Source organism: Numida meleagris, chromosome 2 (genome assembly GCF_002078875.1).
Source record: "Numida meleagris isolate 19003 breed g44 Domestic line chromosome 2, NumMel1.0, whole genome shotgun sequence".
Classification (NCBI taxonomy): domain Eukaryota; kingdom Metazoa; phylum Chordata; class Aves; order Galliformes; family Numididae; genus Numida; species Numida meleagris.
In genome coordinates this window covers 109602445-109630116 of record NC_034410.1, presented here as the reverse complement: position 1 = coordinate 109630116, position 27672 = coordinate 109602445, and the positions used below count along the sequence as shown (strand labels likewise).

At 41.8% G+C, this 27672-nt stretch overlaps 1 protein-coding gene across 2 annotated transcripts; it reads right to left on the bottom strand.

Annotated features, from left to right (window-relative positions):
- On the bottom strand, positions 241–25449 carry TGS1 (trimethylguanosine synthase 1). Of its 2 annotated transcripts, XM_021387556.1 has the most exons (13): positions 25282–25449; positions 25096–25160; positions 23521–23693; positions 20751–21618; positions 19249–19372; positions 18208–18297; positions 17375–17546; positions 16426–16777; positions 15354–15527; positions 14319–14462; positions 12805–13021; positions 11656–11734; positions 241–2844 (listed from the first exon to the last, which is right to left on the bottom strand). In XM_021387556.1, exons 1-13 carry the CDS (start codon positions 25377–25379, stop codon positions 2728–2730), a joined length of 2673 nt encoding a protein of 890 aa, XP_021243231.1. In that variant the 5' UTR covers positions 25380–25449; the 3' UTR covers positions 241–2727. The 2 variants fall into 2 exon arrangements, with proteins under 2 accessions (XP_021243231.1, XP_021243232.1); XM_021387557.1 differs by lacking the exons at positions 25096–25160; positions 25282–25449 and adding an exon at positions 22589–22682 and having other exon boundaries at positions 23521–23634.

Genomic DNA, 27672 nt, shown 5'->3' with positions numbered 1-27672 from the left:
TCAGAACCTTGGGAGCATGGCAGAAAGTGAAAGAGTACACATTCATGGTAGTTAGTACAAATGGTAGTCTGCCTTCAAAAAATATTCTGCATTTTTCTCATAGCTTCTTTGGCAGATTAAAATCAGTACAAGACTAAACCTCTATGAGCATTTACTTCACACTTGCAACATAACTTCTTGGTAGCCTAACGCTAATTTGTTGCATGTGACATGCAAAATACTACTGGACTCAACATGGTATTAAAACTCTGGAAATTTAATTCTGTTTCAGCACGTTACATTTTTTTCCAAAACACAAAGCAGAACATCACCTTACAGAAACTCATGTAACGACTGACGCTGTCCTCTATGAAGAGTTTGTTGGTTGAATCTACCAACACCCACAAAGCGAACGCACTTAGAGGTATGTAAGGTTTAAGGTTTTATTAGGGTCAGTTCATTAGGTTTAATTGAGTGATTCTCCACCCTGGGAAACTCCACCTGCTCTGTGCGAGCATGGAACTGGCAGCAATCACTTATCACAACCCAGCTGAGTACGTTCTGACTTCAAGTGGTATCCAAAACAAATCAGCCAATCAACCAACCTCTTTTGCACTTGGGTTACACAGAAGAACAGGCATGAACAAGGTTATTCTTCCATTTTTGACTCGTAACATGCTTGCAAGGCTCAGTAAAAGCCATTGACAAGTCTTTCATTTTTACCACTAAGTTCACTCAAATGGAAGCAAACACTGGAACAGTAAATGTTGTACCTTGTATGTCATGTTTCAGATTCCCCTTACTGAAAAGTGGACACTAAACAAAATCAGACCACATTTCTTATATAACAAATGGTAAAACGAGTGGTGTTAGTGAGATCTCAAAATGCTTCTAAAGCTATTCTTAACTTTGGGAAGGAAAAAGGACCAAAGAATAAGATGATAATTTTTCTGTAAGCAGCTGTAAGTTCACTATAGTCAAACTTCAGTGTACAGAGAACTATGTACTGAGTATACATTTATTTTTCATTTGGCCTTGTGATTTTATGGCTTTTTTTTTTTTTTTAAGCTCACAGTGGAACTTAATAATATCACTACATTTACATGCTACCTCTGCAGCAGACTTAGACTTGTAATATCAGCACTCTTGCCACTCTCCTCTTCCTCCTCAAAACAAAAGCATTGTCTGCAAAGCCAACACATTTCTCAGGAGCAGGCAGGTGTAGAGTGGAGGATCTCCCTTGCCATTCTGTAGGAAATATTGCAGAGCAGGTAATTTCTCTCCTTTTCAACTCTATAAATACTGGCATAGGGACCATCACCATCACAGCAGTTACTCTCTTCAGCACAGTGAAAAACTGCAGTGATGCAAATTAAACAGTCAAAAGATTATACCTCGTGAAGGCAGGAAATGCTCATTTAACAGTTTAGCAGTTGCCTGGTATTAGATGGACAGTAAAGGTGGGAAAATGCATTCCTAGGTGCTACTTTACTGTACTTGACACTTGCAATGAGTCAAGTTGCATGTGTATTTTTAACAACTCACATACACAAACCCATTAGTCTCCTAACCAATTTAAAGATTTGATGAAATCTTTAAATACGTCTTTATTGTCTTTAAAAATAATTGCTCTCATTTGGTTGTTCCACACTGTTATTCTACAGAGCTTTGTTCATCAGCACAGATCCATGGTTTAGTGCTTAGCCTTTGCTGCCTTCAACATCATGATCTGCTGTACTCCAAGTAGAGGAGAGTCAGCACTTCTCATCTTCAAAATCGTATTCTTACACTCTTACCTCCAAAACACTACCAAAATTAATCTTGCATACCTGCTGTAAGCGTGTTTCAGTGAGAATGCCATGTCTATGCCCTACAGACACTTTTCTTCTTGCCTGATTCCTTTTCTGGTTGGAGAAATGTCCAAAAGCAACTGTTCTCCCCCAAAACTCAGACTTGGAATGGACTATTCCCACTGGGGATTAGTGCTCTCCCTGACGCTCCACGCTGCCTGCATGAGGAGCAGGTGTCCAAAAGAGGACACACACCTGTGTGTAGCTCCTCCAATAAGCTACTGGGACAAACCTCCCGTCATGTTTCTCCTAAATATCTGTAACAAAAAGGAAAAGAAAAACAGAATAAATAGCAAAGCAGAGGGCACAGCCCTGCTGCCATCCACAATCACACCTTGTTCTCTCCGTAGGCTGCAGCAAGCTGCAGAAGTCACTATAGCAAACATTTGGGCCTTCATGCCATGAAGAAACCTGAAAAGGTTTCCAGGCATACAGGAAGCCTGAGAAGCCAGATGACAGCTGTATATGGCAGTGTGTATCTGACCACCTAGGTCCATGTTATGTTCAGGTGCTTGTGTTTTGTAAGCACAGACAGCAGCTCTTGACACTCTGAGTCTTTCAAACAATTCAACACCTGAACATCCAGAATGGAGTGAGTACCCCGGTAGTGCGCATCAGAGCTGCAAAGAAGTTCCCAGGTCCCGTTCAGCTGTCTGGACTTGAATCTTGCAAGACTGTGTTTTGAAAGAGTTTTTTCTACATTCACAACTACTCTAGTTTTAGAATTTTTCCAAAATTCTTATAAAACATTTATTGACAGTAGCAATAAACAAAACATTTTTCAGAAGAGAAATTAAAGCAGAAAACAGCTTTACATCAGTTTGGACAAGCCAGCTGTACAAAGGTTTATGCAATTAAGTAGTCAGGGAGGCTGCGCCTGGAAGAACACACATGGAATTCAGGAGAGGTCAGGCCTTATTAGATCCCCAAAATAAGCTGTTATTGTCTTCAGTTTGTTATTGAGAAAATTTTGTTCTATTTCAACTTTCCCTCCTGGCCCCGCCAAGGAAGCAATCTGAAAAACAAAAGAAGCAGCAGCAGGTCAACCAATGCACAGGTAAAGAGGGAAGAAAACCCAAACTTTAGTTCATGTCACATAAAACATCTTTGCTTTGGTATTACTGGTCCTCTGCATGCCTCCTTTTCCTCACAGAAGTGAGTCTGTGAGGAATTTCTCCCTATCCTGTCACCCAGAAAAAAGGAGAACTTGAGAACTGAAGATAAATAATCACTACTTCATCACACAGCTGAGATGAGATGTACTGCAGCCTGGTTTGCAGAGCACTGGGCATGAGAGTGTCCCTGCTGCTTGCCTGGTAATGGTGACAGCAAAAAGCAAGTCAAAAAGTGTCAAAACGTCAAAAAAATTTACATGTCAAAATGCAAAGTTTTGTGGGCAGAGTAAAAACAAATCCTGAAACTGGGAAGCACAAAGGTTGCGTTGAAGAGCTGGGGAAGGGAAAAAGAAAGAAACAAACCAAAACAAAAACATCACAACAAAATGATATGCAGCCCCCAAACCAAACAGCTTTCAAAAATATTAGAATTTTTTTTCTCCCGTTGCAACCACAAAAGGAAAGCTGCTGCAGCGTGCAGGTGAATCTCGGACGCTGTTGATGGTAATGCAGCCGGCAGCTGAGCCACCGCTGAACAATGTGGCAGGCAGAGAGCCCGTGGGGCAGCGCCGGCCCTGCCTGCAGCCACCCGAGTGAGAACGTCACCGCTCACGCTCCGCTGACCGAGTCCGGGTGAGCACCTTCAGTGCTTAATGATTACAGCAGACAACTGCACGGGAAACACCGCCGTGGACTTTGTCTTTTGGACTGGAGCACACAACCCTCTGTCCCTTTCCACTCGCATTTACCACAGATGGCAGATGACCAACCGCTCCCTGCTGCAGGCCGCACAGACGGAAGGCGGCCGCCACGGTACGCTGCTTTCGAGCGGGCCCGCTCCCCTCAGCCCTCCTCCTGCCTGCTACATACAGTAAAGCCATCTCTGCGGTCCCCTACTCTGGAAACTTCCAGTGTCAACCAAATAAAAAATAAAACGTCTGCAGGCCCGCAGCAGGCTTGGACTGAGCTTTAAACCAACACGTCCGTGACACGGCCAGCTAAAACGTGAAGTTCAGCTTGCATTATTGCCACTTCTGAACTCCTCCGAGACTTCACTCTGTAGCATGGGTTTAAATATAAACATGCTGAGCTTCCTCTATTTTACTGCAAGTAAAAAAGCAGCCTACCATCAAGAGGAAATAACAAATTAATCTAAATTATACCTTGAACCTTTATTGACTTGCCCATTAAAAAAAACCACACACTTATCTAAAACAGGCATTTACTTTCCTTCCCCCCTCGCCCCCCCTTTTTTTTTTTTCCTTTCTTTATGTGTGGATAAAAACAAAAGTATGAGCAGTTTATTCACCCTTCAATGTACTGGTGATAGGAAAAAAAAATTCCATGTTCTTGTCAAAGAGGAACATGCTACTTCAGTAAAAAAGCAGAAGCAGGCCCATTTATAAATAGCACGAGAGTCTGAACTGGCAAGTGATCAAGAATGTTAATTTTATGACTTATCTTTTCCTTCTTGAAATTCTAACAGCAGTTAACATTGCAAGGCAACCCATCTATTTTTTTCATAGGAAGATGTTAATTTTGTCCTATTTAGTTGTAAATGACTCTTGCAAAAAGTGTTAGAGAATGCTTTTTGTAGCTACAGCTGCTTAACTCTTTGGAAATATTGACTGGATTAGTCAACTTTATATAAGAACAATGAAATTACTTGGGATTACCCAGTCTCAAGTATGGAACACAATTTACATAACTAAGCACATATAAGTATGACTTGCTCATTCATATCAAACAGAAGTCTTTACTAAATATTTCTCTTAGAAGACCAAACAGAATACCTCCATCAAGCCTGATGGATCAACAAGGACAAAATGCCGCACAAAAACCTTCCAAAATGTATTATTATGGAATCACAGAATGGCTTGGGTTGTAAAGACCTTAAAGACCACACAGTTCCAAGTGGCCTTTCGAAATGTGAAGCACAACAAACGCCCTACCATCCAGGCACGCGATTTGCAGACAGAATCAAGGTTTCATCTTTAAATCTTGACTTTCCAGAAATGGAGTATAATCATATTATGGAAACAAAGGCGAGAAAAGAAAAAAGATCTGCAGGATTTGCATTCTCTTCATCACTATCTGAGTCAAGAGCATTTTGCTTGATTCTAGGATCAGCAAATCATTCTAGGATGAGATACAGACCAAACAGCAATAATGTCTGGAACATAGCCAGATCTGTGAAACCACCATTTAGGATAGCAAAATGTCCAGCAACTGAGAAGTGATTTCATTTGATTAGGCATAGCTAAGTCCCAAACCCAGGAATCAGTTTCCAGTGCAGAAACAGAAAGAAGTCTGAAAAGTGATCACATTGAAAACCAAACAAATACACAACACAACTCTAAATAATGGTGAATGTTAACTTTTGGTAGACTCCTACCCCACCTAGCCTTTTTGAAAACACAGTGCATAGAGTGAATAAATGCAGTCTGTAAGACTTTCCCAGCAGGGACTGTGTTATATACCAATACAAAATCAAGCAGACTGCTGGCAGGTCAGTTCATGATTGATGAAGTTACATCTGGCTGGTAACAATTAATTCACTAATAGCTTAAGTGGAAAGAGGTTGCCAATTAGCATTGTGATACCAGCAGATATAGTTCCCATTAACTAGTAGTAATCATGTGGGAGAACATGATAAATAGCATAGATGAAAGAGTACGTGCCTATGAACCCCTTGCTAGGGCACTGCATTTATCACTTCCCACCAGATCTCTCTCCTGCTTGCCTATGAAATGCAGCACCATGCCCACCCCGGCTGCTCTCACACAGTGCATCTTCCCAGAATCGCCAATACTGCATCCAGACACAACAGCACTGCAGCCTTGACTATATTTGAAAAAAAACAGTCTTAACTGAAAGTTAAGAGACAGAACCTGATTTTAATCTTGCACAGGCTGAAACCCTTGAGGTATTCTCTAGTTCTACGAAGAAGGAAAAACTCCTCCTGCAGATACTGAGCAGTAAGTTATATATAGTCATCTTCAGAAAAAAACCACCACCTGACAACATTATGCCTCTCACACTGATCTGTTTGTAATTTTAAACACAAGTATTTCATCTGATCTGTCATATTTACAGAGTTATGATCAACATGGGCAGCAATCAACAATTAACAGTTCTTCTCATGGTAAAGTTTATGTCAGGAACTTACTTCAATATTTCATGAGGTGTACAACTTAGCATATGATGAAGAAACAATATTTCAAAGTGTTTAGAAGACAGAAGATCCATTTCAATGGATAATGTCCATCAGGGACAGGATGCTATTCAGAGAGACCTAGACAGGATTAAGCAGTTGGCCCACCTGAATCTCATGAGGTTCAATAAAACCAAGTGCAAGGTCTTGCACCTGGGTCATGGTAACCATCACTATCAATACAAGCTGGGAGATGAAAGGATTGAGCACAGCCCTGCCAAAAAGGACTTGTGAGTACTGATAGATGGGAAGCTGGACATGAGCCAGCAATGTGCCCTCACATCCCAGAAAGCCAACCGCATCCTCGGCTGCATCAGAAGCAGCATAACCAGCAGGGCAAGGGAGGTGATCCTGCTCCTCTGTTCTGCACTGATGAGACCTCACCTGGAGAACTGCATCCAGATAAGGAGTCCTCAGTACAGGAGAGACACAGACCTGCTGGAGTGCATCCAGAGAAGGGCCACACCAGTGATCCCAGGGATGGAGCATTTCCCCTATGAGGACAGGCTAAGAGAGCTGGGGCTGTTCAGCTTGGAGAAGAGAAGGCTCCAGGGAGACAAGAGGGTGGCCTTTCAGTATTTAAAGGGGAGCTATAAGAAGGAAGGGGACAGACTCTTTAGCAGGGTCTGCTGTGAAAGGACAAGGGGAAGTGGTTTCTAACTAGAACAGGAGAGACTTAGACTGCACAGAAGGAAAAAGTTCTTTTTATAATAACGGTTGTGAGGCACTGGAATAGGTCGCCCAGAGATGTGGTGGATGCCCTCTCCCTGGAGACACTCAATGTCAGGCTGGTGAGGGCTCTGAGCAACCTGATGTAGCTGTCCCTGTTCACTGCAGGGGAATTGGACCAGATGACCTTTAAAGATCCTCTTCAACTCAAATGATTCTGTGATTCTATGAAATATATTCCAAAAAAGCAGTATTCTTCCTCTGTTATGCCACGCTACTTTTACGTCCAAAAACTGCTTGCTGAAAATGGGGAAATTTTGCAGAAGTTTAATAGCAACTCTAAGAGAAAAATGCATTTTTAATAAATGTAACAGTTCCTGCTTATGAAACTGCAACTATATTCAAATCTGTGAAATAGACTTCAATTGTGAAGAAGAGCTGTGTTTTTTTTTAAGTTATCCCACTTTAGAAAAATTCCTGATGCTTTTTTTTTAATTTATTAGATCTTCTACTCCATCCCATACAAACATGAAGCCCGCTAGTACAAAACCTGTGTAGTACGCTAGTAAGGTTCATGATGTGACTTCACAACATTGTGGCTGTAACCCACAGCGCAGAGCCAACGCTACCACTTCCCTCCTGGAGAGAACATTCCAACCAATCTACCCATGGAGAAAGGCTTCCAGACACTGCCAAATCTCTTTACTGAACTATGATGTTTTTCTTTTGTCACAGGCTGGACCTTGGATAGACCAAAACATTTTTTCTAACCCAAAAAGATAGCTTGAGCTAAGCAATAATTAGATATTTTACTCTCAGAATCACCTTCATTTAGTAAAACTATTTTTTAAGAATAGGCTGATATTATTCTAATTGATTTGCTTGTTCTGATATAAGGGTCATAAAGATTGACAACTGAGCAGCTGACTACCCATGGGCAGGGTGAGCAACAGACCACCAGTTCACCACTGCTCCAGCTCTTGTGCTTGGCTAGGCTGGCAGAGATACTGATGTGGTAATGCCTTACATCATCAGCATATAAGTCTCGCCAGTTTTTCAGGAGAAGGCATCATAAAGCTTGACCCTGTTCTGACAGCCAGTGGCAGGACAAACACCCCAGCAGCAGCACCCATGTCACACTGAACAGTCTGCAGCATCACTGCACTAGTGTGTGAACACCCAGGAGGATTCTGTATGTTTTGGTGTCCTACATAACAAAAATATGCCTTCTCTAATGAGGTGAAACCACTATAAAGAAGCTCCTACAACAGTAAGCCCCGAGTTCTTCCTTCTTTGCTGCAAATATTAAGATACAGAAGGAAACAGGCAGTGCAAGAAATTAGGATACTCAGGATAAATGCCAGTCCCTGAGGTGGGTACACAATGAGGCTTAGCACAGCTTGCTGAACACAGACATTATTTAACCAGTCTCAACCTGCTTGCTTCTCCAATCACTCATGCAGGCCTTTATTAAACTGAGCTGAGGTTTTAAGATCCAAACACAGTATCTTCTGCAGGTATCTCCTTTCTTTCCCTTGATCTGACAGAAATGAACCAGCTGAGGACAAAGACGTTGGGAAAGGCTGAACATGTACACATTTTTAGTTGGTCAAACTTTTTATTCTGTTTCTCAAAAACACTTCTGGAAGCCAAATAAAAGCTTAGTCCCACCCAGAACTGAAGTAGTATTAAAACATTCCTGACCAGTAGTACCCACAAATCTCACAATTCTGCCCCTCAACCCAATTGCCCCACCAAACTTTTTTTTTTTTTAAAAGAGATGTGAAGAAAGTTAAAGAAAAGACTTGGAGGTAAAGATGCTTCAAAGAGACAGGTATCAACGTGGAGGAGCTACAAATATGAACTGCACAAAAGGCTCTACTAATAAAACTATGTTTTTATGTACATACACACATATAACGGTTCCCGAATATTCCCTAACCAGAAAGAACATTTTTGAAAGATTGATTCAATGTAAAAATGAGCCTACGCATTATACATTTTGAATCAAGCACATGCTTATAAACCAGGAGATTTGATGCAACCAAGAGAAATGTTTCCTATTATTGTCAATACACCAAGTGTGTTCCATTGGTTCGATGCTCCCTCTTGAGGCAGAAGTACAGAAGTTTGCTATTCCACCTAAACGCAGTGACTTCTCTAAGAGGACTCAGCTGAAGGAAAAACCTTCTTCCTCCCTGCAAGACCAGCTTGACTCAGAAAAATTGTAGTATTATGCAGTCATAGCACACACTGCTTTTGGAATAAAGCCATACAGAACAAGGTTACAGGTCTGATCTACCAAGAAGGCAATGAATGCAGAGCCCTCAGAAACAGCTCACTGAGGTCAGCAACCACCTGCTTTCACAGCAAGAAATCATGCTATCCTATGTATCTAACGCTAAAAAGAAGCAAATGTTTTCCAGTCAATTTGCACCTCCATCGTTAAAGGATAAGCAGGATTTTAGCTCTAAGGTTGATTCCAATTGCTGGGCATCTGTTTCTATGAACCTGAGATCTACTGTCAGACAAGCCAACTTGCACTGCTATACTGGCTTACAGTCAGTATAAACATCTGCATGGAGGTTTGCAACAGCAATTAAATCAGTTTCTAAAACAATTTTAACTGGCAAAGCATACCCTGGTTGTAGATTCAGGCCAGCAGGAAAGGACAAGAGACGGAGTACTGAAGGTTTAACAACTGCCACCTTCCATGCTAAACATGCCAGATTGCCTCTTCTAGGAGCTAAGGGATACATGAAAGCCTAAAGTAAGTGCATGTATACAAAAAGAGAACTTCTAAGGACACAGAAGAGGCAAATTTGATACGCCTGTGCAATGCTATCACAAATGAAACTTAAGAACCCTACAAGTTTCAAATCTAAGGCATCAGGTAATCTCCTGGCAAATATCGCCTTATCCAAGTTATTCAGATTTCAGGTTTTAATCTCCTGCAAAAAATGTTAAATATTTGCTTCATCAACCTTTTATAGGCCCCTGGTGCTTACCAACTACATTTAGAAGCACAGCTACACCACGGTGCACTAGCAGTGGTGTTCTGGACCCTTGCTAAGGTTGTCAGGACAGGAGCTACTCTGTTTGACCCATGAGAAAAGTACAATGGATCAGAACTGAGCACAAAACCAAATAGAAACTGAGAAGAAAAACTGTCCATGCTCCTTAATGTTCATCAAGGAACCTTCAAGATAAATCTTTGTTTCCTCTTGAGATTCAGAGTCCTGGAATTCTAGTAGTGGTAAATTCAGAAATGTTACTCAAATACAACCAGAGATTACGGCAGCCAAGCCTGTAACCTTTGCATAGTCTTCTGTGGACCAGCAAATCCAGCAGGATCATAGCTAGGAAGGTCAAGTACAACTCACCACTGTCCAAGCAAGAACTAGCACTAAATTTCTCTCAACGCTGGGCTAGATTCACATTCTCTTTCCTCGCTCTCAGAGAATCAATCTTTAGATCTTTTTTCCTTTATACTGGCACAATGTCTAGAGAAAGCATAAGGGGTTGCCTTCTTATCATGAGAAAAGCGTATAGCCTGGAAAACTGAGCTGAACCCAAGCCCCCAGCCATCTGCTTTTACAACTAAGCTGTGACCGCATAGCTACAATTCTGAATGACAGCACTTACTCTTCAGCAATCTGTGTAAAGGAGAACCTGTGGATGTACACCATGGAATATTCAGAACATGCCAACAACGTTCAGAACCAACTGGAACAAGAGGCAGGGGCAGCAAGACGTCTAACACAACCACATACAGGTGCTACACAGGTAGAGCATGCTAATAGCTGGGCCATGTGAATTTCAGCCCACTCCTCACACTGTCCATTTGCCATAAACTATGTCTGCAGGTGTTGGCTGGAGACTTCATCTGCTCTACATTAGACAAAGCTTTTGGAAAAGCTGGAAATAGATCTGGGAAGTTCTGTGGCATAAGGCAGGTGAGGAGAACATCTCACTGCTCTGTCGTAGCTTAAAATCTACAAGACGTAATTAGCATAGAAAATATACAGAGGAAACTAAACCAGACACCCAGGGGAAGTGCTACAGTCATCTAATTACTTCCAAAATAAAAAGGTATTTGACTGACATATTTAATTTCAATCACTGAAGAAGAAACGAACTGTATTTGACATTCCACCTCAATAATCTCAAAATGTACAGTACTTTTCTAATCAAAGTCTCTAGCACAAAAATAAAACCAGCCACCCGAACTGGTAAAATAAATTGTGAGTTCAACAAGTCAGTGCTACATCGAAGTAATCCAATCACTGCTGTGCAAGCAGCCCATGAGTAACTACACACCTGTACAGGCAGCATGACAAATGCCACTTGCTTGAGAACATACTAACATGCTAATCAGAATGACAGCAATGGCACTAATGACACCAGGCTGTATGGTGATCTCCTGCAACTCCTTCGTGAATGGAAAGCCAGAAAGGCTTAGGACTCAGCAATTTATAAGATGGTATGAGCAGGTTAAAATACCTTCTTTCTTTTATATGAATGTATGTGTCTGGCACTCAAATATACTATATTTGGATTGCCTGTAAGTACCTCCAATCTGCTGCTCTATGAATGAACAGTATCAAAATAATGGAAATCATCTACTACTCCCATTTCTAAATATGCCAAAGGTGCTAGAAACACAAAAATCCCGTAATATAAGGTTCAAATTTTAAACAAAACGAACAAGAAAAACCAAACATACTCAGCTAAATAGACTTAAAAATCTTAACTCTATGCTTATAATACCCATGTTTTAAGCCAGCTGAGCTTTCTGAAGTTACCAAGCCATTATCCAGTACTATACCTGGTTAATGTCAGCGTTCCGAGGTAGAAAATACACAATGTTGTTTGTGATCTTCTTGGAGAGCCTGAAAATTTCAAATGTAGAAGCCAGTAAAGGAAAAAAAAAAAAAAAGAAGAAGAAGTACAAGGAGGGAGAAACTGTTCTATATTCATTCATTTTGAAAGCTTATTATGCAATAATGGAAAGGCTGTGTAATTAGATATTGTTCTGAAATGCAGAAATTAGTACTAAATGCAGAAACTCCATTTTTCCCACCATTTATTCTTTTCCTAATCAAAACAATTAAAAGTAAACTCAAACAAAAAAACCCCAACCAACTCACTCATTTTCCTAGAAAATTTAACTGAATTGCAAAGTATTTGAGAAGCTGAAATGCAGTTTACAGTCAGTACACTGGTTTGATACCTGTTTCCTGAACCATTTTGCATAATATCACCTCTCATACAGGCATAGATTCCTTCACCCCTAAAAGTGTAGCTACAATTTAGCTAAAAACAGCAAAAATGAGATTATTTGACAAAGAAGAACACAATTTCGTAGTTGATGAGGTTGTTACACTAGTGTCTTCCCAAATGAATGGCTGCTCACTACCAACGTAAATAAATTAATATGAAATGTAATACATCAATTACAAGAGTTAATGTTTTGCTTGTATTCTTCTTAATTTCCCACCTCATGAGCAGGTGTTATAATTTATAATAATGACAAATACTTTAAGCAAGGCTAGCTTTGATTTAAAAAAATCAAGTTATAGCTCACATAACTAATGATTACTTATATACACCGCATGTGTATTTGATTACTTCAGGGTTGTTTCTTTAAATAAAATTGTATAATAAAATAATGAATGAATAAGTTAGAAGATATGAACATGTTCTGAAGTTTTTTCTTCAAGAATAACTCTTTATGACAACTATTCTTTTAAATAAAAAATAATAAAAGCATTTAATTTTAGGTAGTCAATTTCATATAGCTAAGGTTGGGGGGAGGATTAAAGAAACATGGGACACCCGTGACTTCAGCTGAAGTTCACATCACTTTCAGTCAGCCAGCTGGACATGGCAAAGCCCACCTCAAGAGAAGCAGGGAAGAGAAAACACAAAAGACTGAAAATCACAACCATGATGACACGCAACTTTGAAAGGATATCCATCTGGGCAAATCATGGTTTGGATGTCAAAGATTTCAGCAGTGGCATAGTCAGGCCCGCCCCAGGGAGGGCTGAGGAACACAACATCTGCTTTCAGGTCAGCAGCCAGCACCATGAAGTCTCCACACACAAATTCAATCTGGTCGGCCACGCCATACACCTCGGCATTGCTGCGTGCAAGGCTGAGTTTCTCAGGATCTATATCAACAGCGATCACTGCAAGTGAAGAAGAGAGGAAATGCACAAGGAATTTGGGCTGCAAAGTGCACGAAGCATCTGACCGCCGCGCAGATGCCACCCAGTTACCAAGCAGAAGTTTCACAATGTTCTCATGTAGCAACCAGATACATATCACATCCATAATTTCATTTTATGTGCTAAGCAATGACTTCATTTTGTAGGTAGCAGTAGACATGAAGTTCTAGCTCCTCAGAGAGAAAGGAAGGTCCTTTACTTTACAGCAGAAGCTCCACCAACAGAATTGCTGCATTCACAACAAAGAGACAGCAACACCATAGCCAAGACTGTGGGAAGACTTAGCATGCTGTTAAAGTTTTGGGAGTCACACATCTACTATGACACTCCTCAGCTCAAGGGTAGGACAGGCAAGGCTGTCTGCCTAAGGGAGGAAGTCTTCCTCACTTCTCTCCTGGCAGAAGCCCAACAGCTTACACAGAGTCACTTGGAAACCTGTTCTTCTCCTTTGTCAAAGATTAATGTTCATCTTGTGGTTGATCATGTTATACTGAAAACTGAGTTGATAAAACACCCAGCATAGTACAAGAATTATGATACAATGGCAGTATGTAATCATAATAACTATGTGAAATTTAGAAAATATTTATAGAATGCGTCATAGCCTACCAAATTTAATGCAGCAGAAACTACTGTTTTTCTTGCTCAGAAATTACTTGGAAGTGTTAGATGAGCTGGTATTTTACCAGTGTTTCATGACTAGAGGAGGATTAAGTAGTCAATGTTTTTACAGAAAGCACTCTTCTGATTCACTGCAATTTCATTACCTGGCAACAAGAACTTACACTAATATCAAGGTATCATTGCTTTTCTGCAACAGGTCCTGCTGCAGCCACAGGTGATCCCATTCCAATGTTTTAAGCACAGTTCACATGCAACATGGTTTTGAGTACATAGACTTAATGTACTATTGAGAAAAGCAGCAGCTTTCTGGTTTCACTGCAGGGTGGCACTGCAAATAGAATTTTACCTTTAACAGCAGTCTTCTGAGCATCCTATGGACTAGTTACTACACCAAGTAAAACTAACTTTGACTATGTAGAATGTAAATCCACCTTTGACTTAAAATTGGAAAGCAGTTTTACAGGTCATCTTCAAAAACAGAAGCCTCATATTGCGATTCTGATGAAGGAAGCACTTCATCAGAAGTGCTTCAGAAGCACTGCAGAAAAATGTGTCAGTGAAAAAAGCCCAACCTCAAATTAAGGGAAAAAGGTTGAAGAAATAAAACAATGCGCTGCATACAATGCCTACTTACCTCTTTTTGAGGTCAAAGCAAACTGAATAGCATTTCCTCCAACCCCACAGAAGGCATCCACTATTGTATTACAGTTGAATGACTGAGCGACACGGACTGCAATGTGCTCAGCTATCTTCTCAGGAGTAACAGAAAACCAGCCCTCTGCAAAGGGAAGAAAAGTATTTTTGCCACTCATTTCAATGTCATCTAAATTAAAAACAAACAACGGAAGGTTTAGCATTAATCCCAGCAATTTTGGCTTAACGCATTCGACCAGGAAATATAGGCTTTCAAGATTATAAACTCTGGTGAGTCCAGTGATTTGCTAAGCAAACAAAGTCTCACTGAAGTGAATAGATATGCCTGATTCTCAGCAGAGGCTTTGTTGAACATGGTGCTTATCAAGGACAAGTACACAAATACAGCTGCAAAAAACCTTATACATGTCACAACTATGCTCTGCCACAAATAAAAACAGAAATAAATCCTCTCACATCCCACACGTTATTTTCTTTACAGCCATGCTTGGCCTGCCAAACAATCTACGTGTTTATATGGAAAAGTATTAGAAATGAAAGCCTTACAAAAACCTTACCAAAAAAGGGTGGTAACACTAACTCCTTATTTACCTATGAACTGACGATTTGGAAGAAGTTTCCATGTAACACGGAAAAATGTAACCTTGAAAATGACTGCTGAAAGACCGTGTATGTTAAGAGAACAAAATTACACTCATTATTGCACTTCAAAGTTTAAAAAAACATATTTTATGGAGAAAAAAAAGTCTTTGAGTTTCTGAGAAAGTCCTGACCAAGCATTGTTTGGGTACACTACAATCTTCAGCAAGCATCAGGACTAGCAGAAAGAGGGGCATGCCATGCTAGAAGCTGGGGAACAGAAGTCCCAATGTTTTTTTGTTTGTCAGTGTGGTGGCTGTACACCCAGTACTGCTCGTCTTATCAAGATAATTAGTAATAAGCTGTAAGAAACGTCACAGGCTTGGGTACCCCTTATACCACCCAAGTCAGCACCCTGTGTGCTATACACACCTACCTCTATCTAGTTTAATTCCTTCATCAAAGCGAGAGAACAGCCTGTAGCGTTGCGCCCAGTACTTGATCAGCTCAGGGTCCGCAGCAATCTCAGGAGGTATCTCTCCCAGTGCAATTTTATGCTTTCTCCTCCTTTTTCTCTCCTTCTTCTTTGCAGTATTTTTTTCATCTACAACTGGAAGACACTGCGAAAGTTAACTGTCTTCATAGGCTAGGAGTATAACTGGCAGGTAGGTAAGAGTCAAGACATGAAATGCTCAAGTTCTTCAACACTGCTAAAGGACCTTTAATACTGTCTGCCAGATTATGGAGATTAGTGGTTTAACTTAAAAAAGAGCATCCTATATAACAAAGGAACAAAGTAAATTATCAGACATCTGCCACAGTCACAAAATGATAAGATTTCACCCATTATTAAGGAGTCTTAGCAGGCTAGACACAATTTTCAGCTGATGGCAATAAGCTCTAAATGGTGAGCAAACATGTGGATCAGACACCAACTTAATGCCCATATACAAAAAAGGAATAAGAATCAGTCTAGATGAGAATTTCACATAGCTATAGCATAACTGAATTACTGCGGGAAGGATTAAACTACGTAGAAAGCTGAATAATTCTACTTTCTGTTTTTCAGGGTGTTAAAGAAACAAGTAAAGGAATAAACACCATAACTGATCATTTTCCTAGAAACTTTTTTTTTTTTAACAACACACATTCCCTAAATCCACGTGCATATGTGAATTCAAAAGTAGACATTCCTTGCCTCTACCTGACATTAATAGCTCTCACAGGGGAAAAAGGAGTGTGAACCAGAGACACAACCTGCTAGGTCATGCATTAGACCAACAGTTGCTGTTCATCTATGGAGAAACGCTGTCTAAATTAAAGGCAAGGCCATGGATTTTGGTGCTCCAGGAACAAACTACTTTCACTAGCACAGCCATAAATTAATACTCAGACCAAGGAGGTCTCTTTGAATAAACGTAGATAAATGGCCACACAACACTGTAATTTGGTAGAGGAGCAGCAGACCCACTACCAACTCACGTCCACTTCGTAGGAAATAGGAGTACCTGGGCTCACATCCTCCAATTCTGCCTGGAGATAATCTGGGATGTCCAGAGGGACCAGCACTCTTCCAGAGCCACACTTGGGCTTTCCCCTGCCCTGGCACCCAGTGCTTTTTGTTGTTGCATCCATCACCTCCTCTTCCAGCTTACTCGTCCCAGGTTCACCACCAACCACACTGGCAGGCAGCAGCTTAGGGGTTTCCATGCTGAATCTCACACTCTGTGCAGTGGCGACGCTTTCCTGATCCTCCGAGTCACTGCTTGTCGATGACTCCTCAACTTTACCCAGAGGAGAGGCTTTCTGGGACATGGCTTCCTCCACAGGTTCATTAACCTGCTTCAGGAATGCTTCCACCTGCAATGGAAATATATCACAGACTGTCAGATGCACTGGTAACCAGGTGCAAATAGGACAGTTTAAAAACAATGCAGTTCAAAAGCACCTACTGTGGATACACTTTCCACCACATGTATTTTGAAAAAAGTAAAATATCCACAAACAAGCACACAAAAAACCATCCAGTGAAAACATTTGAGTCCTTAGCTCTGCTCCCTTTGCATATTTTTCCAAAGCAAGCTGTCTTGGCAACCAGTTGCCAGCTAGATGCAAAAGAGAGATTGAGTTGCCTCACCTCCAGCATGTACCGAATGGTACCTGCATCAGATCTGCTGCACAGTAGGTAACTCCACACTGCATCCTAACCAATAGACAGATGTCAGTTTAAACTCTTCAAAGGCATATGCAGATTCCTAGTTTTAACATTACAGTTACTCTGGGTGGCACCAGGCCTAGGGCAGTTGCTAACTTCTTTTCCCCTTCACATAATCTCTCTCACTCTTCACGTAATCTCTCTCCTCACTGGCTGGTACAATTTTTTTTTTCCATAATACAACAACAGCAAAGAAAGCAGAGACATCTAAGAAGTTTGCCAACACTAACAAATAAACTCACCTTCTTCAGAGTTTTGGTTTTTTTGCAAGATGTTTCAGGTTCTTCTGTAAAGAAAATGTGTGTGTTTTTGCTCTTCCTCGGTTTACGCATGTCCAAAAATTTGGACTTGAGTTTTGCCTTTTTCTCCAGGTACTGAACACGTCGGTGGGTGAAATCCGGAATTCCACCATACCTGAAGTAAAAGAAAGTAAAAAATTTAGTTGGGAAATTTACAATTTGGAAGCTTTAACATTAATGTACGTGTAGTGACGGTGTCAACTACAATACAAGCTCCTCTTTAAATCACACGTGTATGTATTCAACGTGTCACCGAAGCCCTATACCTAAGCTACAGTCCACCTGCGCTCTGCGGTGTTGATTCTAAGGCACTGATAACCATATCTTTAGGTTATGCCACCAAAAATGAAATTTCACTCAACAATTACCTGGCAACACTTTATTAACGTCGTTAACATAAAGCAACCTCATTCCAACATGAAACATCCATAAATTATGACCTAAGCTCACAGGACTCCAAACTGAAAGGACCATTAACGGTTTGAGCCCTTAAGCATCCCTAATGTAACTAGGTGACCAGGCATTTCAGTTCTCTACTCAGCTGTTTGCAGTTACATAACTGCAAGTACTCTAAGAGTTATGCTTCTCTTTCAAAGCACTTCTCTTGTTGTCTAACTCTGCATTTCTACTGCTAAAGCTTACAGCACAAAGATTAACTTCACAAATTATCTTCCAATAGTTCAACAAAATTGGAATGGAAATGAATGGCATACTAAAATAATATCAACAGAGCTGACTCGCTGTGAAGCAACCCTGAGCTCCTCATAAGCAATTACTTTTGTCCTGCACCACACTTGAAGCCCAAAATAGAACAGGTTTCCTCAGGATCATCTTCCACTGGATTCTCATCCACATCCAGTTCATGGCTAGGAGAAAACACAGATGGCAACAAGTTAATTTGGGGGTTATTTTTTTCTCCCCAAACAATCAAATAATAAATAATAATTAAAAAAAAAAAACACAAAACCTATCCACTCTTAAAGAAATGCCATTAAAACTCCTGCACTGAAACCATTTAAAAGCGCATTTCAATTATTTCCCCACACACTGCTGATATCAAACAAGGCAGATAACAACAGCATATTTATATGCAAGAGCTGATACTTTTTCTTACTGAACTCAGTATGCCCTTCCATGGGCGTTATGATATTCCAACTATTTGTAATGATTTCTCAAAATGTTTAATACCAAACCCTGTGCAGAATTGATGAAGACAAAATGTTTGTTCATCCTATTTCCAAATTGCCTTCATCAACTATGATATCTATAACGTTATCCATCATTAATGCTATAGCAATATCAAAATGTTATAACAAAAGCTGCATCATTAGCAGATAATTCATGCCTTCATCTACGTGTTTTTAAATTTATTAGAGAAGGAAAAGCCTCCCATCCTCTTCGTGGTTACAGATTTATTACAGAGGAAAGAAAAAGACTGTGACAAGGCAGACATTAACTATTCTACGAATGTCACAGCACTGAGCACTTTGTTAGCAACACATTAGCTAAGCAATACAAATTATTTAGTATTATCTCATACCTCGTACACTAACTAAATCTGAATAAACAAGACATTATATCCAGTTTAAGAGCCTCATATACTGAAGGAACGCAAGGTATTTTCACCTTGCACAACTTGGCACCAAGGCCATATATTCTTCATAAAGCAAAGAAATACCCTTTGCCTGCTGCCAGGTGAAGTGATAGGCTGCGATGGAAGACTATGCGGGTTTGTACTGAAATTTTAACTCATAATCTCAATCAAATAAACAGATGTTGTAAACAACAATTTGAGAAAAAAAGATTTCATTACTTACCTTCTCTTGACTTTGGCACTTCTGTTTTCAGGAGGCTCTTCTTCTCCTTCATCTTCATTTTGATCACAAAGTGGCAACTGTTCTTTGTCATTTGAGCTACATGAGTTACCTGACTCCTGTGAACCTAAAAAGATACATCTTATTTTCTTTCTGCATGTTAAATTTCAGAACTTCTCATCCCTAAAGTGCATCTGCAGCAACAGTTGTTTCACATATTCTCATCTGACAAATAAGACACAAGTGCCAAACCAAATGTTACTTTACCCGTCTTTGGAGACAACGTGCCAACACAAGCTTCCAGTATTAGTTACACTGCAGAGTTAAGAAGGACTAACTTCAAAATAACTCAGCTCCCCAGGAAAAATAAAACGCTTGCAGGGTACAAATTCCAAACAGTTTCTTCTTTGTTCTTAAACTTTGTTTTCAGTGCAAAAAAGATTGTCCTCTCATCTCTCTCATTTCAACTCTACTGTAGGATCAAGATGGGGGCACACCTGCTTCTTCCTTCCTTAGAAGGACGCAAGCAATGGACTCAGAGGTTTCCTCATCAAACTGAATTCCCAGGCTGCTGACTCCTCACTCATACAGTCCATCTCTCATCTTCAGCAGGAGAAACCATAGCTCTGCCAGGAAAGCTGTCACACTGCTAATTATTGGTAAATCTGGCAGGAAAAATCTGTGGTCAAACAGGATAACCTCTTCCTTTCTCTGCACACTGAACTGGTGGCAAAAACTGTCCAGCCCAGTCCTGTACCTCCCTCATGGAAACCCTTCCAGCACTGTAAGGTGCAGCTGCTGCCTCTCACCATACTCCTTTGTGAAGTGGCATTCTCACTTGATGGTGCTAGCTGCGGGCACACAAATTTGGGGTTGTAAAGATGACTGCAGCTCATTGCCTAGTTGACAACGTAATGCTGGAAAGGACCTCTGGAAGTCAGCTGGTCCACAGGAACATAGTTCAGAAGGACAAGAGTTTAATTTCAAGTATGGCATGATTAGACATAAGAACAAAAAATGAACCACCAAAAACAAACAAAACCAAACTGTGAAAATGCATTTTTTGGGAATATTTCTCAAAAAAAACCAGTGCTTACATTTGTCAGATTCATGAAAACATCAAACTGAGTTTTCATTAATCTTAGACTATCAGTGAAAAAAGAAACATGGGCTGAATGACACAGCTGCAATATTAAAGTTAATTAATAAACCAGTAAAGCACCAACTATGCTCCCTTATCACTTTTTGTAGTACATTTGGGAGATTTATAAAGTGTATGTTGTGTTCAAATCACTTGTGGCTGAAGAATACATTCAATATACAGGCTAGAGAGAAGAGATGTTCCAGAGAATCGGAGGCAAGAAAAAGGAATTAATTATGCAGTCTTTCCACAAAGTACTCAGTCTACATTTTAAAACAGTGCGATAAAGACAGAGCCTTGGCTTTTATATATAACCACTTAAGAGTTATACCAGTAGAATTAATGTTAGCTGACTGTGTATTACCTGACTGGTTAATACTTTTATTTTCACAAGATGCTCTCCTTTTCCTGGTTCCTCCATCACATGGTTCCTTCTGGTTTGAAACACAGGGACACTGGCTTTCACTGTTACACGAACTGTGCTCTTGAAGATCTTCACTGGTTACTTTTAGAGGCGCATTGCTCTGTTCCAGCGCATCCAAATTTAGGCTTAAATTACAAATCCCAGAGATTATCTCATGATGGGGCTCAGCACTTGAAGTGAGCGTTTCCTCACTTCTGGTGTGAGAGGGAGACAGCTCCAAGATCAGCACTTTGCTGCCTTCAGCCTCTGGGCTGACCAGGTCCATTTCTTGCGAAAGATCAGTCTCCTGCATAACCCCATTCAGCTGAACCCTGTCAGTGTGTGAGCTCTCTGTAGTCCACCCCTGATTTGTCCAGTACTGGAACTGTTCCCAGTAATACCAGTACAGTTCACTATAATGCTGCTCCCACTCCTCCTTCGTGTCCGGACTGTTCCAAGGCTCAGATGTTGTCACAGCTTCAGGTGATGAGACCTCTTTATGCTTTTCCAGCCAGCTTTGCCAAAGAAGACCCTCTCCATACTCACTCCAGTACTTCTCCCATTTCTGTTCAATGGGTAAGGCCTCATTAGCAAGACTCTCTGAACTTCCACAGTTCCCTTCACTTATAATCTGAGTTTCGCTGCTTTTCACACTTTGTTCTGTAGCCGAGGCCGGCTCATCTGGGGTGGGCTGCTTATGATCACCACAACTGTGATCCTGGCATTCCTGCTCCATTTTATCCTGGTGTTTTTGCTGTAATTCTTTTTTCTTCTTCTTTTTCTTCTTCATAAACTTCATGTTACCTCTCTTTCTATATTTTTCTTTTGCCTAAAATATAAAGGATAAACATATTCAGAAGTCCACAACATGTAGGCAGTCTTTTCTTCTCCTCCCTGTAAGCACACTTCTGCTCGCTGTGACCCTCACTCACACTGCAATTCCACTGTTAGCTTTCTCCCCACAAAAGGGGCAAAGGGTTATACAGGTCTGATAGGACCTCATCACTTTGCCACAGATTTCTAAGAAAGCTGCGACAAACAGCTTTGAGCATATCTGTAAAAAGGACCAGGAAAACGTAGAATTCCAGACAGAATTTGGGAGGGAAGTTGTTCACAGCTCAGTGATTGAAGAGGAAAGACATCAGTGCGAAACATCATGAAATGCTATGGGGAGATTAATCAGGAATTGAAGAGTCACTGAGTTGAGCTCAAGAGTAACACTCAAAAACACCAAGGACTTCATGGGAGGGGAGAGGGCACAGAGGCCAACTTTTACCATTCCCTGACAACTGCCTGGCCAGCAAACACTGCTCAAGTGATTTATTAGGGTAGTTAGCACATAAAACAAAAGCATCACTTTCTATTTGCAAGTTCTGTAAATCTTGCTTGCAGAACTAAGTTATGCCTGGCTAAAGATGACTGACCCACATGAGGGATGCAATATTCCTCCCATCCCACACTGATATTCAAGAGAGCTCAGAGACAGGGAAAAAGACTCCTATCCAAACAGGTGGCTCTTTCTGCAATTAATTCATTTCACCTGTTACAATGAACTCCAACTACTACAGCTGTCCAGTGAAACAGAAGACAAAAATCTCTTACTGAAACACTGCGATAACATAATGGTTTCGTCAAATACAACTCCACTTGTTTCAGTGGGGATTCCTGTGCTTATGTACATAAGCAAAACACCCTGAACAACAAAATGTTATACAAGGTAAATCTGCCAATTTCTGAATAAACTGTCCAATTAAATTTGGCTGGTATAAGTGCGGTGGTGGTGAGGGAATACAACTCACGTGGCCAGCAGACTGCAAGTGTACAGATATTACCCCAAACGTCTCATTAGCTGCAATCCTTGGTTTTGTTGCACTGACAAATGCATACAGCAGCCTGTAAAGGAGTTGGCTTCAGAGAGCTGGCATTAAACTTTCATTCACTTCTCTCGCAATGCCATGTTAATGTATACGGTGCTTAGCAGTAATCTAGAAAAACACATTATTATCTTCTCACTTGACTTCTTTGCACTACTATATAGCCACACATATCATATATGCATACTTTGGGCTTGAACTCAGATGTCCGTAAGGTCTATTTACATGTCACCGTGTAAAACAATGTACAAGCTCCTCCTGCTTACTGAGAAATTAATCAGGCCAGAATCACAGAGTGCTCTGCACAAAGGCACTCTCACCTCTAGGGAGGTCTGCACTCTATGAAGCAGACACTGAACACCCCACTACCTTTCTCTCACTGATACACAACTCTAGCCTCCCCAAAAAGCCCAGCTGCTCTCTGCATGAAGCAGAGGACCCAGGCCCAAGTCCTATCCTTTGGAACAGCCTGGCTTGTTCAGCAACAAGGGGAATGCACAGAACTAACTTTTTCTATTACCACCTACAGTTAAATGGTTAAAGCAGACACACACTCAGTTTGCAGTATAGCTGCAGCACAGCACGAGCATTACCGTGGCTGTTTTAAACCAGCTCCTAGCAGCATAAGCAATACAGACACGGAAGCACAAAACAAAGCCTGACCCTGCCGAGTCCAAATGGCAAATGATTTTTACACATTGCACATACCACAACATTGTACACTGCTGGAAAACCTGAGTGAGGAAACTCAGATACATTTCCACAAACTGCAGACTCAAAAATAACTAAGGAGGAGGCATGCCCCTACGTTCTGGAACACAAAGTAAACAGAACAAATAAAGTACAGTGATTTTTACCGCAAAGTCCCTGTGAGCTGAGTGCCCACCAAAGCGAAGAGGTAACCCCATGCTCTTCATAAGCTCAGCCTCCGAGTCTAGTTCAGCTTCTTCCAGGTCCAGCGCACAATCAGCGTCCACTCCCAATGTCACACTGGGACAACCATTTTCCTCCTCAGATGCTTGCTCCTCTCCTGTGAACAAATGACACCGAGTGAATACAACCTGCTCACAGAACCTTATAGATGGAAAAGACCTTTAAAAGTCATCTAGTCCAACTCCCCTGCAGTGAACAGGGACACCTACAGCTACATCAGGTTGTTCAGAGCCCCCTCCAGCCTGACCTTGAGCGTCTCCAGGGACGGGGCACCCACCACATCTCCAGGCAATCTGTTCCAGTGCATCAGCACACCCACTGTGAAAGACTTTTTCCTTATAGCCAACCTAATTCTCCTCTCTTTCAGTTTGAAACCATTTCCCCTTGTCCTATCACCACAGACCCTGCTAAATAGTCTGTCCCTTTCTTTCTTGCCTATAACTCCTTCTATAACTCCTTCCTACCCTATAACTCAGTGTATCACAAAATCCTGTTACAAACACTACCTCTTCAGCTTCCTTTCCCATTTAAAGATCACCTTACAAGTACCTGAAAGCTATTAACAGATTGAGTATTTTTCATCTTTTGCTCTGGTTCATTGACACAACAATATTAACATCAATGCAAAGTTTTATACATTATATATATATACTTTTTAAAATAACCCAATATTAACACTTCCATGCATTCTAAACTTTTCAACTGTGTCATTATTTTAGCTGTATTAATTTCTCTTTTTCAGGACCATGCTGCATTTGCCACCCTACAAAAGCAGTAGGGATGTATTTTCACATCAGGCCTTATTTGCTGCACGCCTCTGCCCTTGGGCTGCTTTGCACACATACATTTTTAGCAAAAAAGAGAGTAAAAACAAGTGGAGAACAAGAGTGCAAAACAACAACAGAAATCAAAACAAGCTTTCAATAGGCCAAACATCAGACTGAGTTTGAGAGGGATGCAGTTAACTCCCTTCTCACAGATCAGGCTGTGCTGATAACACAGCTGTGTTTTGGCTATAGCTGAGCAGCAGAGCACCAGGGCTCCCTCCTTTCCATACTCGGTGTTCCCCAGCCATCAGATCAGGGGGGAGGAGGGGGCCCAACAGTGTCCAGCAAGCAGCACAAAAACGGCATCATCAGAAGAATTATTATTTGTATTGCAGCAGTTGTTTTGGCATGTGTCAAAGCAAACTTCAAAGACCCGAAGCTGCCAGTTTTGTCACAAATCTTTCAATAACAGCAAAGTTGATATGATCTTACAAAAATGTAACGCTGTCATTGTAGGACCTAATCATCTCGGCACATCTCACCAGTTATGGAATCCCTGCCTGCACAGCTAGCAGATTTTTAAGCAACACCACATGTGTACATTACGACAAACACCACAGGAAAGTAAGAATCATGCACAGGTGAAAGAGTTGTAGTCCTACCTCACCTCAGTACCCACACACAACTCACTCCACGCATCACCATACTGTACAATAAATGCTATTATCTTACCTGTACTGTCATCGGCATCTTTGATATAAAATCCTTTTAATCCCAGCTTATATAACTTCCGATCCCTGTAAAAACAAACACCGATGCAGACGGTCACGAAACAAAGAACGGCAGCCCTACAAATCCTGCTGGACAGATGCTCGGCCTCCCCCGCCCGGGCTCTCCCCGCCGCCCGCCGCCACTCACTCCACGAAGGCGCGGGAGCAGAGGCACACGATGCCGCCCGCCGGCCCCGCCCGCAGCAGCAGCTCGGCCACCAGCTGTCCCCGCGGGTCCTGCACCATCCCGAACCCACGCCGCGGAACGGCCTCGCCGCCTTCCTTCCGCCGGAACTGCCGCCCGCGCCGGGCCCGCCCCGAGCTCCGCACCGCCCCGAGTTGGGCTGGGTTGGGCCGCCGGGCGGGGGCGCCGCTGTGCCCGCAGGGCCGTCCGTGTGCGGCCGGGGGCGGGGCGCGGGGCCGATGTGGGGCTGCAGGCCCCGGGGTGGCCCCGCCTGGAGGACGGGTGTGGTGGCTGTGGTTCGGCCGCTTTCTGGGTTCGCGGTGCCTTCCCGAGGGGAGAACTGCGGGCGTTGGGAAGCGGCGCAGAGGAGCCACGGGGCGTGACTGGGAAGGGGGAGAGTTCGGATAATGAGAGGGGGATGAAGAGGCACCCCTGTAAAGCTGCCCTTGTCACAGAATCACACAACTACAGTTGTTGGAACGGAGTTCGGGACACCATCGAGTCCAACCCCTCTGCTAAAGCAGGTTCCCGGCAGCAGGTCACACAGGAAAGTGTCCAGGAGGTTTCTGAATATCTCCAGAGAAGGAGAATCCACAGCCTCTCTGGGCACCTGTTCCAGTTCTCCGTCACCCTTACTGTGGAGAAGTTCTTCCCTGTATTGATATGGGACTCCATGTGTTCCAGCTTCTGCCCATTACCCCTTGTTCTATTGTTGCTCACCACCGAAAAGAGTCTGCTCCACCCATTTGACTCCCGTGCTTTAGTTATTTATAAACATTAATAAGAGCTCCCCTCAGCCATCTTCTGCAGGATGAACCTTATCTGTAAAATGCATGGAATTCAGATCTCTTGGAGGACTGTTACAAAGCCTGTCCACCACTGGGATAGGATTTCTCAGGCAATAAAGTAATGAATCTGTGCTCTCTTCTTACCTGCCAGCTTGTTCATTGCACACTGACAGTTTTAGAACCAAGTGTATCATGCACGTATGCTCCATTTTCAACCCCTCTGCAAGGCTTTATGTTAGCACACGCTCTGTGCTTTGACTGCTGTCCTTTCTCTGTTTGCAACAGTACATTCTGTGTTACAAGGTTATACGGCCTCATGTGAATGCAAAATATCCTCAGTATTAGGTGGGAAACCTGCAAAGGGAATTTTGGAGGCAGAAGGACCACTCAGGTGGCATTAGGACAGCCACCATCCAACAACAAATTCCATCTCCTTGCAAACAAAAATTGTAACGCTAGTTATATCCTGAATCCTGCGCAGTATTCCATGGGATATAACCCAAATTATTAAATTCTGTGGTCACTCAAGATTGTGTATCTATCACTAAGTAATTATAATACATTAGAGATACAGACAAAGGTTACACTTCTAGCACTTAAATGGATATAACTGCATCTGCAATTAAGAAACAGTAACCATAATATTTCAGAACTGAAAAAGCTGTAAAATAAAAGATCTTTCAGCGCAAATTGTTTGGCATCAGCTGTGTGCCGAGCATTTAAAAGCTCAATTGTGGGTTGTGAAATATTTTCAGAGTTATTATACGTTTAGTCTTAAAGAAACAATACTACATTTTCAAGTGAAATGCAGAGAATGATTTGGTGTAAGAACAGTATGGTTGTTCTTTTGTAATACCCAAGGCCCATGTCCTCCAGCCCCCCTGAGGTGGCAATTGTGGGTGAGGAGAGACGCTTCTGCCTCCTGTTCTCCAGCCATCTACAGCTGATGTGTACGATTTCTGTCTGTTTAGTAACACAGTGGTTTTATTCTTGTGCTGCCTAGCAGTTTTCACCTGGAGCCATCATCTAGTGGCAAACTCCACAAGTCTGTCAGCTGTTGCATGAGAAGTCACCATTTTCATTTTGATGGTGGCTTCTACCAGCTTCCAGTGATTCCGCCTTATTGGATAAGCAACCAGTTGGTCTGTACTCAGCTGCTATGCTATTGAATTATCTATGTGTCAATCATATTCCCAGTCATCTCCCAAATTGAACAGCCCTGGCACATTCCCTGTTCCTTCTCTGGGTTTCCTTGCTACTCTTTTCTGACCTTGTGCCAGTGGGACTGTGTCCTAGCAGAGTTATCCCCTTTGGACCAACGCTGTACTAATAGGCGTGACCCAGGTACACTGAGCACGACAGGTTTCTGAATGTTTTGCTTTAACTAGCAAAAAGATGCTAAGCCACTCTTGAAGAATCCCCCCTGATGATACAGATTTTAAACTGGTGTATGTAACGAAGTTGGTTTAAGGTGGTGCTTGACCCTGATGACCCACCTTTTCCTGCTTTCCCTCTTCAAACTGTAGTATATCATGCTCTGGACCATTCCCTTGTCTGGTTCCCTGAC